General features: G+C 47.4%; 1 protein-coding gene across 1 annotated transcript in view; it reads left to right on the top strand.

Moving 5' to 3' along the window:
* Nucleotides 1–4,219: 4,219 nt before the first annotated feature.
* The window catches only part of grid1a (glutamate receptor, ionotropic, delta 1a), a 236,945-nt gene continuing 229,064 nt past the window's right edge, over nt 4,220–12,100 (top strand). The window contains exons 1-2 of the mRNA XM_030378982.1: nt 4,220–4,692; nt 6,356–6,511. Of these exons, the coding sequence (XP_030234842.1) occupies nt 4,614–4,692; nt 6,356–6,511 (235 nt within the window). The 5' untranslated portion in view covers nt 4,220–4,613. The remainder of the gene's footprint in view (nt 4,693–6,355; nt 6,512–12,100) is intronic.

The raw sequence follows: 12,100 nt of genomic DNA, 5'->3' as shown, positions 1-12,100 counted from the left end.
CTTGGTTTGTGTGACCATGATATTCCTCCTTCGGCATTTAGGTGCTACCTCTCTGCTGGGAATAGTTGCAATCTGAGATATGGGTAGACCTGAAAAGGAATTAAACCACATTTCTCCACACCAAGGAATTAAACCACATTTCTCCCCAGTTCACTTTTGAATCTGAAACCTTTCGGGAAGCAACTTTTGAAATGGGAGCCCAAAGTGCTTCCCTGGTGCTTTAGTGATCCTTCCAAGTGGGCTAAACATCCCTTTTGGTGTTCTCCCAGAATGTTTTCAATGGGATCAATATGTGACCCAGAAAAAGCAGCATGCTGGCTCACAAATGGGGCTAGGTGGCATGGGGCCCATGCATATTACAGCCATGATTGTGTCATTTGTCGTTTTGGTAGCTTTACACCCCTCAAATAATTATTCTTAGGAATAATACAGAGTCGTCCCTGCAGACTGATGCGCCTTTAAAATGTGAATTATCGATCGAAATGAAATTGATAAACCATGCTCATATCCGGGTGCCAATTTCAAGTCTGTTCCATGTGAAGACAGCCATATTGATACTACCTACTCATGATACTAACGAACACACCATATTGGATCAGATTTGATATGCATTGTATTCATAAGAGAGTATATTCAATAAATGAGTTCCCTATAGAATTTCTGCATTGAAATGGCACCCAGTATTTATGGCGGTAAGCCTTTCATTTAATTAACGAAATGTGACTGAAATTAGAGGCTGTGGAAAGGTTTAATAACATTGAGTCAGTGTTTTTATGTTCTCTCCTCCTCCCGTTTCTCTGCTCACTCCTGCTTTCATTCCAGTGATGCTTCTTTTTCAATTATGTTGAATCCTATCAGTCTGCCCCTTTCTCTGCCTTCCTCCCCCTCTCTCTGTGCCTGTTCTCTCCCCCTGGTACTCTCCGTTGCGTTTGCTTAGTGTAAATGTTTGCCGCACACGTCTCCCCAATAAACAGATCTTCCAGGCAGACTGGCGTGGATTCCTTTACAACAACACACTGTTTATCCACCTCCCCCGAGAACCAGTTAGGCAAAGCATGTTTCGACCTGTATCTTCTAACGTTTGGTGGTCTGCTAGCATTCTGTGTGCTACTCTGATGTTTTATTTTCTTCCCTTCCTTTGATAGTTAAGATTTGAGACAGTGTCTGACCTCGGATCCCTGCCGTGGCTTGTTTCTGGCCAGACTTTCAGACCACAATTTTTTTGCTTATTCATATATTCATTCCCACTGATACCTCTTTTACTAATAAATAATTTGAAAGATCAACCCTGTGTGGCGACCTTGAATATGCTTCATTAATTGAGCTATGGTGAATCAAAGCCATAGCATGGTGTAAAGGTGTAAGCATTTGATTTTATGGCTGCTCTGTTGTTGATTAGATATGCATCGTTTGTTAATATGGTTCACAATTTTGAGCCGCACACTATTAATTTTGAATATAGTTAATGTAAGGACGTGGACAAAATGCACGCACGCACACACTCACACACGCACACACAGACAGACACGTAGACATGCAGACACTCAGACAGACAGAATTGCAGACAGACAGCCAAGCAGACAGACAGACACACAGACAGACATGCGTACACATTGTGTATTTTTGATGTGTGTGTGTATGCCAGGTGCCCGAAATTGATCTTTTGAGCCTCACTCTACCGCAAGCCGTCAATATTAAGCCCCCTACTGAAGGCAACAGTGGTACAGACAAAGTACAAGACAGACCTAAACATGACCCTCTGAATCACTTATAATCAGAGTTAAAGAAGCAATTTTGAAGATAATACAATGGCTCAACTGTGGACAAAGCTGTTGAATGGTGCTGATTTACTATTCCATATTCCTGTGGTGTATGGTGCCAAAACGAATAATGCCATCCGTATATCTCAGTATCTGCATTATATCTGCTGATTGATGATGCATTATACGTACAACGATAATATTTAATTAAATTATGATAAATGGAGTCCGATAATTATTTATCATATTAGCATTCACGGCCCCTTGTCCAGGAGTTGATGTTGATGATTTGGCATCTAAGTAAAAAATATGTAATTTTTAAAAATGTACAAAAGGTGACTGGAGTGAAAAGTTTAAATGAGAATTCTTTATTGGCTTAGTCTTGCTGGGTTTTTGTCAAGGAACAATAGGCTCCTTGTTTTTTTTCAGTCCCTGTGTGGAACTAACGACTTGGCAGCGGTCCACAACAGAAGAGCAGAAGGATAAACCAAACAAAACCCTGGCTTTCCCTCTAATGAGAAAGATAGCTGGCACCTATGATGTGGACCAGTTAGCCGACTTAACTCCCTAGGCTCTCTGCAGTGAATCATCAGCCCTTTTCAGTCCTCTGTCTTTGCTGCAACTTGGGTTATTTTTACCTTTTGTTTTCCGGAGTTTCCCATGGATGCCCTCCGTTGAACCTTGTTGCTGCCTTGTTGCTACATTGTCGCTGCCTTGTTGCTGCCCACTTTCAAGCTTGTCCTTTTCTTGCATAAATTAACCTCCTGGACCGGGCTACATGCTACCGAGGCAACTTCCAGTGGCCAATACGTGAACCTTTGCTTCCTATTGTTTTGCTCGTGGTAAACATCTCTTTTTACGATTCATGCGTTTTAACGTTAAACATGAAATGTACTCATTCACTCGCATACCTCATGGCTTTTCACTGACCCCCCCCCCCCCCCCCCCCCCCCCGTATGTGCAACATTATACAGTTAAATAAAACAGGATTCATCTTAGCCTCATGTTGGCTGATCGCAAAATCTTTAATTTGCAAGACAAACAACAGTGTTACAAGCAATCGAAGGCGAGTTTGTGTCGCTCTGGCCGAGGCGCTGTCCACCCCCGTGGTGCTGAAAGTTAGACCTAACCCAACAATTAAGAGATATTTCCGTTTAGTCACAGTCACAAGAAATATCCTTTAATTGTAAGATTATGCCTATCGTGCTGCATCGTATTTTCCCCCACGATCAGCCTGCAGCCTTGTGCAGAAAGGGACGACTTTTCATACAAAACATCACGTATCAGCAATAGCTTTTCCACACACACACACACACACACACACACACACACACACACACACACACACACACACACACACACACACACACACACACACACACACACACACACACACACACACACACACACACACACACACACACACACACACACACACACACTCACACACACACACACACACTTAGTTAAAGCAGCGAGGGGCTACACCGTTCCTGCAGCAAACAAAGGCAAAAACGCCGTCAGTTAGTTGTCTTCAGCCTCTTGACATGCTGATCAATGCATGAGATGAGCCGCTCACAGAAACATCACCGATTGTAGTTTGGCGAATTGTTCTTTCCAGAACTCCCCCCATTTTTCGTTATTTTTTGCTCCTGCACAAAATGGTCGCGTAAAAGACCCGATGCGTCTTGGTGTCTCTCGGACGTTTTCTGACAGGAGGACACACACTCTCTCTCTCTCATCACATTGTTGTTGCAGGAGCCGTGAAGCTCTTACGTTGATGGTAGTACATCCGTCCGGCTGACACGAGTTGCGGTCCGTTTGCAATAAAAAGAAAAAGAAAAGAAAAGGGGAAGCATGAACTCTCGCACTAAAAACGAGACTTTACACCTTGCATGTCGAGTATCGTTTTTGCAACGCCCCAAAAAAACCGTCATAGTTTGGAGTAAACTTGCATTTGCACCACGCTTCATGTTGAATGTATCGCATCCTTACCGGTGAGGGCAGCTTCGTCTACGTAATGCATGGCAACTTGCGCTCCGACAGAGTGATCATACCTCCCCCGCGGAAAGTCCATTCCTGCAAGGCAGCTATCGAGAGACCCCGAGTCGTGGGGATTCTGCAGTCACGTGGCTCCAGATGAGACCGAGGGAGTGCGGAGTCTCTGAGAGCGCAGTCCGAGCCGAGGGTGTCCCTTCCTCTGCATTTCTCTGCTTCTGCTTCCTCTGCTTTAGAAACTGAACGCCGGGGTGTGTGTGTGTGTGTGTGTGTGTGTGTGTGTGTGTGTGTGTGTGTGTGTGTGAGAGAGAGAGAGAGAGAGAGAGAGAGAGAGAGAGAGAGAGAGAGAGAGAGAGAGAGAGAGAGAGAGAGAGAGAGAGAGAGAGTGAGAGAGAGAGAGAGAGAGAGAGAGAGAGAGAGAGAGAGAGAGAGAGAGAGAGAGAGAGAGAGAGAGAGAGAGAGAGAGAGAGAGAGAGAGAGAGAGAGGCGAGAGGGGAGCACACTTGTGCTACCTGTCATTTGAATCCAAAGTCGAGTCCCGACCGTGTGTGTGTGTGTGTGTGTGTGTGTCTCCCTCCTCCTACCTCTTTTTAGTCACACCTCGCTTTTTTCGGCGGTTCAATCGGGTCCTCTCGCTAGATCTATTTTGTTTTTCCTCCCGGTGATCGAATAGCGGCTGATAGTATAGGTTGAATCCGGCTTTATAAGCCTCCTTGTGTGTGTGTGGGTCGTTGTGCATGCGTTGGCGACGCGCGGCTGTGGTGTGTTTGCGTGCTGCGCTCCGTGTGGACCAGCGGGAGGACGACGCACCGCGCGGCTCGGATGAGCTTCTATCCGTTCGGACTCTGAGCTGAGATGGAGTTGCTGGTCGTTTGCCTCTCCCTGTGGATGTTGCAATGCCGTTCTGCCCGAGCGGACTCCATCATACACATCGGTAAGAGTCCTACGGCATGATGATCAGCGGCTTTGACTACAGCGGTGTTTGTGTGTCCACCGTGTATTGTGGAGCGACGCACCGGCAGAGACGCGGTGATGGGTCCGGGATACGTTCGACTTTCGTCTTGTGGTGTAACTTTTAACTCCGAGTTATGAAATGTAAGCCGGTTTAAAACCGATGCCGTTGACCTCTATTATCTATGATACGAGTTATTACGATTTTAAATGTCCCACTTTCTCACTAGGTTTCTTTTTATAAGGCCGTCTCGTGTCAGTGTGTGTCTTAACGCACCGAGCGCAACGACGCGCGGGGCTTTGGTGGGAGACGTTTGGGGAAAATGAGATGAATTTGGCCAGTGGAAAGCGTCGGGTAAAGCCTGAAGCCGAGCGCCTCCTCTCCCCCCTCAGCCCACCACAACGCCTCAACTTTCCCCGGAACGTGATCGCAATGTCAATACCCACCGAGGGGGTTTCAACGGGAGGGGGTGTTTTTTTTTTGGGGGGGGGGATAGACATGCAGAAGGCATAGAGACCTTTTGTATACCAGCCTGCATAGACCTCTCGAAGCATCCCCCTACAGGTCACCTTCTCGAGGATTCTCCTCCCACCTTTCAACATGCATGTCAGGTGTCCGAGTGTCGAGGTGGAAAATGGAAAATAGAAAATGAAATGGGAAATACCTATCCACCCTTATCTACGCCCGTCTTCATATCTGGACTGCGCACATGCACGACCGCAGAAAATAAAGACTTCGCGCGCAGTGTATTAGGCTGGTATTTATGTGTGTCTGTAATTATATTAACCCACGTGCGCGTTTACGCACCACTGGCATGTATACGCACGCACGCACGCTCAAACACACACTTGCGCACGAAGATCGTACACACACACACACACACACACACACACACACACACACACACACACACACACACACACACACACACACACACAGACGCGCGCGCACACACACACACACACACACACACACACACACACACACACACACACGCACACACACACACACACACACACACACACACACACACACACACACACACACAAATACACAAACACGCACGTACGCACGCACATGCGCACGCACACACGCACGCACACACACATACACACGTCACGACGTTCCGAGCAATGCAATCTTTCTGCACGCACAATTTACTGCAACAGTCGGACGAGCAGCAGGTGCTCGTGCTGATAATATAAGGTTGGACCCGGTCAAAATAAAATTATCCAGGGTCCCGAAGGACCATGACCACCCATCATCATGTCTCCAAACTGGTGTCTCCCGTTTTCCTTTTTTTCTCATTCTTTTTAAGATCGATGGACAGAAAGACGCTGTCCGTGGTGCTGAAAAGTCTATAAGTGCTAATTCCTTGCAACCCAATTCAATCTCTACCCCTATGTCATAGTGTCATACAACATATTAAATGACGATGTTTAAAACGGTGTGACTTCATTTATCCTTCTCCATTGGACAGCTTTCATGGACCAGCTGTTACTCAATACATTGATAGAGCAGTCAGCTCTGCAGTTCAGCGCAGCTAAAACCAACAACATTCCCTTTTGTCTCAGGCCGTCCCACGCAGATGAAATTAAACCTCATGTTCCTATTAATAACCACTGTGATCATTTGAATTCCTCAGGCGCCATCTTTGAGGGGAATGCCCCGAGAGATGAGGAAATCTTCCAGCTGGCCATTTCGGACCTCAGTCTGAATGATGACATTCTCCAGAGCGAGAAAATCACCCATTCTGTAAAACATATTGAGCCGAATAACCCCTTCCAGGCAGTGCAAGAAGGTAAGCGATCTATGATTCTATGGCTTCTTTGGTTTACCATTGATTGACCCTGCTGTGAGGTGTCATTTCTTGGGGCCACGGAACACACACACACACACACACACACACACACACACACACACACACACACACACACACACACACACACACACACACACACACACACACACACACACACACACACACACACACACACACACATACACACACACACACACATAGACACACACACACACACACATACATACACACGCGCACGCACACACACGTACAAAGCGCCCAGTCACTTGACATTTAAGGTTTATGATCGGTGAAGGAGCAATGGACAAAGAAATAAAAAACAAATCTGGGTCCATTAATAACCATTTGTATTCTTTGAATGATATTCATATCATAAGTCAACCGATTAAGTGTTACTGATTTTAACGTCTGAGTTTATTGCCGCTGCGATGTTGTGGAAGTGATGTTCACGCAGAGGGAGTTCATGTCGGAAGATAAATCGTGTTTACGAGAAAGGTGAAGTCTAAAATGTGGGCCTCCTGCAAGGCAGTCGTTTAAAGATGGTGTCATCCATGACTGAAGAGCTAGGTGGAAGCATTGAGTAAGAGACGGTGGAGCCTCAATGATCACAATCTGTTAGAAAGAAGAGATAAACACTGGACTGGTGCAGAGGGGCTTTAGATAAGTGAAGGGGGCTGTCTCTAAACGTGGAGTCCTCTTGACTGGAAAGGTAGCATCTCTGCATCTTACGTCTCTGCCTGAAGCAACTGATAAATCATAGAAAGGCGATAAGTTGTTGATTATGGCATTTGTTTTTTCCGAAAGCGATTTCTATCAGCACAACATGAGAATGATGCTCTATATATATATCTGTGACTGCAAACTTAATGGGAAAATGATTTAATTTTAGTGGTTCGCTCTGGACTTCCGTACGTATATTTCTTTATGTCCGTCACCTGTAGTTTGTAAAAAACCTCCCCATCGTCTTTATGAATCCTTTCTGAAACCCTTTTCTGAAAAACAACAAGCAGTGAACATTGGATCATGTTTGACTCACTAATGTTAAATATATAAATGGTGTTCAACGTCTGTTGGGATTCACACATTCATTATTTAGGTTGCCACATGCAATCTAAACCATAAATAAATAGATATTTATTCATGGTTTATGTCGTTTTTCATTGCATCATTTTTTTCCAGACATGATCGTGTAACAGATTTATTTAAAGCTGTACCGATATATAACTATACTCTACTACTACTCTGTAAAAATCTTGAACAACGACAACCAATCTTCTTGTTCCCAAAGTGCATCTTATCAGATGCATTTGACTCATATGCGAGTGCATAACCTCTCCAATCATGTTTCGTCTTCAGCTCCACTTAAACAACAAGTGGCTAATTAAAGGTTATGGAAGTCTTCAAGTCTTATGTCGTGGGTGGGGTAAGGGGAGGCAATAGTGGGGTAGGGGGGTAAGTGCACCAGTGGGGGGCTCGACGGGTGGGCCCCTGGACTCAAGCTGTCTGAGGCCGGGTGTTGAGCGACAGCCAGGAAGTGTTGACCTTTTCCTGCTGTTTTCCTCCGCAATGCTGCCACCATGTCCACCACCGCCTGCTGCTCGCACCTCCACCCACCACCACTACAACTCACCAACACTACTACCACCACACACCACCTCCTCCACCTCAACCACTACAACTCAACAACACTACTACCACCACACACCACCTCCTCCACCTCAACCACTACAACTCAACAACACTACTACCACCACACACCACCTCCTACACCTCAACCACTACAACTCAACAACACTACTACCACCACCCACCACCTCTTCCGCCTCGACCAACACCACCCACCACAAACTACCACCAGCATCATTAACACCTCTTCCACCATAACCCTTACAACCCACCAACACCACCACTATCTCTTCCACCTCCTCCGCTACAACCAACACCACCTATCACAAACCATTACCACAACAACCGACGGGGGGGGGGGGGGGGAAGGGGATGCAACCAGGTGGAACAGGAAGTGCAGCAGGGGGTGTATCATGCATCCATCACTGACCAACTCTTACCGGACCCGGGATCAAGGAGGCGCTAGAAAAGATCCCGGAAAGCATCGACGGAACTTGACGTCCGCCAACACGTAGCAACGAGAGTTATAGCGCAAAGACGTAACCAAAGGACGAGGGAGCAGGCCGTTTACCTCGGGCCGGCTCCGCGCCGAGGTGCTGCGTCATGTCTGTCCTTATTCAGCGGCGTGCGTCCTTGCAGCGCTCGCGACACACATTAGCTCCGACGGTATGCGAGGCCTGCGGTGACGCACAGCTGTGGCTCGTCCTGCCTCGCTCTGGTTCCCGCGGTGATGTCATGGCCGGTTCGCTGGTTTGTGTTTTCGGTGACACTGGACTGGATTAAGGATGGGGCAGTGATACGCTACACTCAAACAGGGTTAGGATTAATGGGGTTAAGGAAGCGCGAACACCCTAATTGGCAATTTATTTTTGTTGAAAAGGCATGCCAGGTTTTGGAATGTTTATTTAGGTCTTGGTAACCTTCCAGTCCTGGGCTGGAAAGAGAAGTGGTAATCTGTTGAGTGCCCCCCCCCCAAAACCCCACCCCCTATCCCTTCAAGTGTGTCTCTCCCTCCTCCTTCCTCCCTCCTCACTGCTCCCTCCTCCCTCCTCCCCTGAAACCCCCACCCCGGGCAGTGGCCCTTCCGTTCCCGTCCACCCTCTCACCAAGGGGGGAGCCAAGGAGACTGTGCACGCCGCTCCTCTCTGGGCCATGTTTGACAATCCGTCACCGACCCCCGCACCGCTCTCCGCTGTCTCCATCTCGCCGGTCAAAAGATGAGGGGGAAAACGAAAAAAAGCATGGCCGCCCCTTTCTAAAAGGGACGGCCATGAGTGATGACACATCACCCATGGCTCCCCCACCTCGGGCTCATCTCCCGACACGGCGTCGCTTGTCGCTCTCAGGATGTGATGGAACGCCGGCCTTTCACTATTATTGCCACGCTGGTTTTCATAACGCAGCATCCATCTTGGTAATGGATCTGTTTGTGCATCTTCTCAATGTCTTCTTCCTCCGGTCTACGCAGATCGAGGTGATGATTTTTTTTTGGTGGGGGTGGGGGGCTGTTTTTGGTATACCTATGCCCCCTTTTAATGAGGCTGCGGTTCTCCTTTAATCCATCATAAGCTGGTCAATTGGCTGTGTGGAAGCCCTTGAGTCCTTTAATCAGTTAAGTAAGGGGTGTTACTGGGGGGTTACCTTTCACCAGTTAATCCCCCCGTCCCAGTGGGCCTGTTTCAGTCCGACGGTCCATTGAATGCCTCAAGAGCAGTGTGTAAGAGGGTGAGGGGACACTGTCCTCGTGTGTGAGTGTGTGTGTGTGTGTGTGTGTGTGTGTGTGTGTGTGTGTGTGTGTGTGTGTGTGTGTGTGTGTGTGTGTGTGTGTGTGTGTGTGTTTCCCAATGCTTGCAGATTCAATGTATAGCATAATTTTATGGCATTTTCCACTTGATTCCCTAGATGCTTTTAGATGCACAGAATAAAAAGAAATACAGGAAACAAAACAAATTCGCAATCCCTTTTGTTATGCTTGCTAACCTTCAAATATTGTATTTCTGTTCTGCTATTTTCTGGAGTGGCATCAGCTCCGGGTTGGCCCAGTGGACCCCAGAAGAACCTCAGAATGTACTATTTCTGCAGCCTTCATCTATGGCTGGAGTGGTGGAGAGAAAGAGAAACCACCAAGAGGGAGAGTTAAAGGCGGACAGCTGGAGGAGAGCTAGCCAGAGAGGGAGAGAGAGGGAGAAAGAGGGAGAGAGAGAGAAAGAGAGAGACAGACAGACAGACAGACAGACAGACAGACAGACAGACAGACAGACAGACAGACAGACAGACAGACAGACAGACAGACAGACAGAAAGACAGACAGACAGACAGACAGACAGACAGACAGACAGACAGACAGACAGACAGACAGACAAAAAGCAAGAGAGAGGCAAGAGGGAGAGCGAGAGTGAGACAGACACATTGTTGCTCTTAATGGAGAGAGAGATGTTGCATTCTTGCTATCAAGGGTGCTGACATCTATAAACACATAACAACACTCCACTCTGTTGGTGTACACGTGGATCTGGGTATCTAGATTGGCTATGGCTGCCCAAAGCGAGAGGGAGAGAGAGAGAGAGAGAGAGAGAGAGAGAGAGAGAGAGAGAGAGAGAGAAACACGGGCAGAATCCTAATGCTGCCGGTTCCAAAAACGGTGTCACTGCTGCCAGTCCCCGCCTCATGGTCCGACCCGGTGGCTCTCTCAGACCTAAACAAAAAAAAAACGATCCACTTATTATTCCACAGCCGTCACTGTGCTCTTGAAACCTGGTCCCAAGGTAGTGGCTCTGGTAGTCCGTCGAACCGCTGCCCTGGAACAGGTCAGCGCCTGGGTCAGACCCCCCCCCTTGACAAGTCTATCTCTGAGATTATTCCATCGCAGCCTCTGAAAGGAGCGGCGAGACGCGTTGTCTCAGAGTTTGAAGCGTCTTTGTAATGGAAAAAAATGCACCGGGGTACTTAGGTGATAATTGAGTGCTGCGGTGGGCTTGGTTGTTGATTAACTTTGCATCGTTGCACTTAAATGGCGAGCCTCATCTCCATTCTGAGGAGTCATTAGCACTGTGCTAAATGTCACCAAAAGAGCCACGCTTTTTTTTGATCTCCCTTAGTTTCCTAGACAAGGACGACCTCTGTTTTTGTGCATTGCGAATTACTTCTCTGAAGAAGCATAGTAGTCGATATCTGTTAAGCATAAAGCAACGCAGCATCTTTTCACCTTGCCTCGAATCGTCTAGAAATTATGTTTTTCTTCTTCTTTCTTCTTCTCTGTGCATTTGGAGTTTACGTTTACAAATACCGGCTTACTTCTGATATTTTGAGCACAAAATTGTCTTGGAGGGATTATAAATGAATGAATACATACAGTAGATACAAATAAAAAAATAACATATACCGTTGCACGGTATATGCATAGGCTTTTTGGTGTTTCTTTTTCTCCCCTGGAACAAGACGCCTGCCGTCCATCTGTCCCTGACAACTTAGCTGTCGTCTTGCATGTTTTATAACGTCATCGGCGCAAACACGTGCACGTAAGTGGCTAAATGCGACGCATAAATGATAAAGCTCTCGGAGTCGCCATGGAAGAGCTGTGTCTACGCCATCGCTCAATAACCACAATTGTTGACGTGCTTTTACGCAACCTATCACACTTATTCCCTGCGTTCGTAAGCCCCACGGCTAGGCTGCCTTGTGGTCCTCAAGCCGTGTGAATAAAACACACTTCATGCATTTCATCTCGTGTCATGTTTGTGGTTGTAAATGGGCCACACACGAGAGGCGTGCGATCATTCTCTCTGTCTCTCTCTCTATGGTCCCCGGCCCCATGTCTTATTCATATATGTCTGTCTGGCCCCCAACCCCCCCCCCCCCCCCCCCCCCCCCTCCCCCGTCCCCCCCCTCCCCCGTCCCCTCTGTCTCTGTCCCGTTTGGCGGGACAAATGTACAATGAAATGC

The sequence above is a fragment of the Gadus morhua genome, chromosome 15, assembly GCF_902167405.1.
Source record: "Gadus morhua chromosome 15, gadMor3.0, whole genome shotgun sequence".
NCBI classification, from domain to species: domain Eukaryota; kingdom Metazoa; phylum Chordata; class Actinopteri; order Gadiformes; family Gadidae; genus Gadus; species Gadus morhua.
The sequence above is the reverse complement of the archived record's forward strand: the minus strand, read 5'-3'. Positions and strand labels throughout refer to the sequence as shown.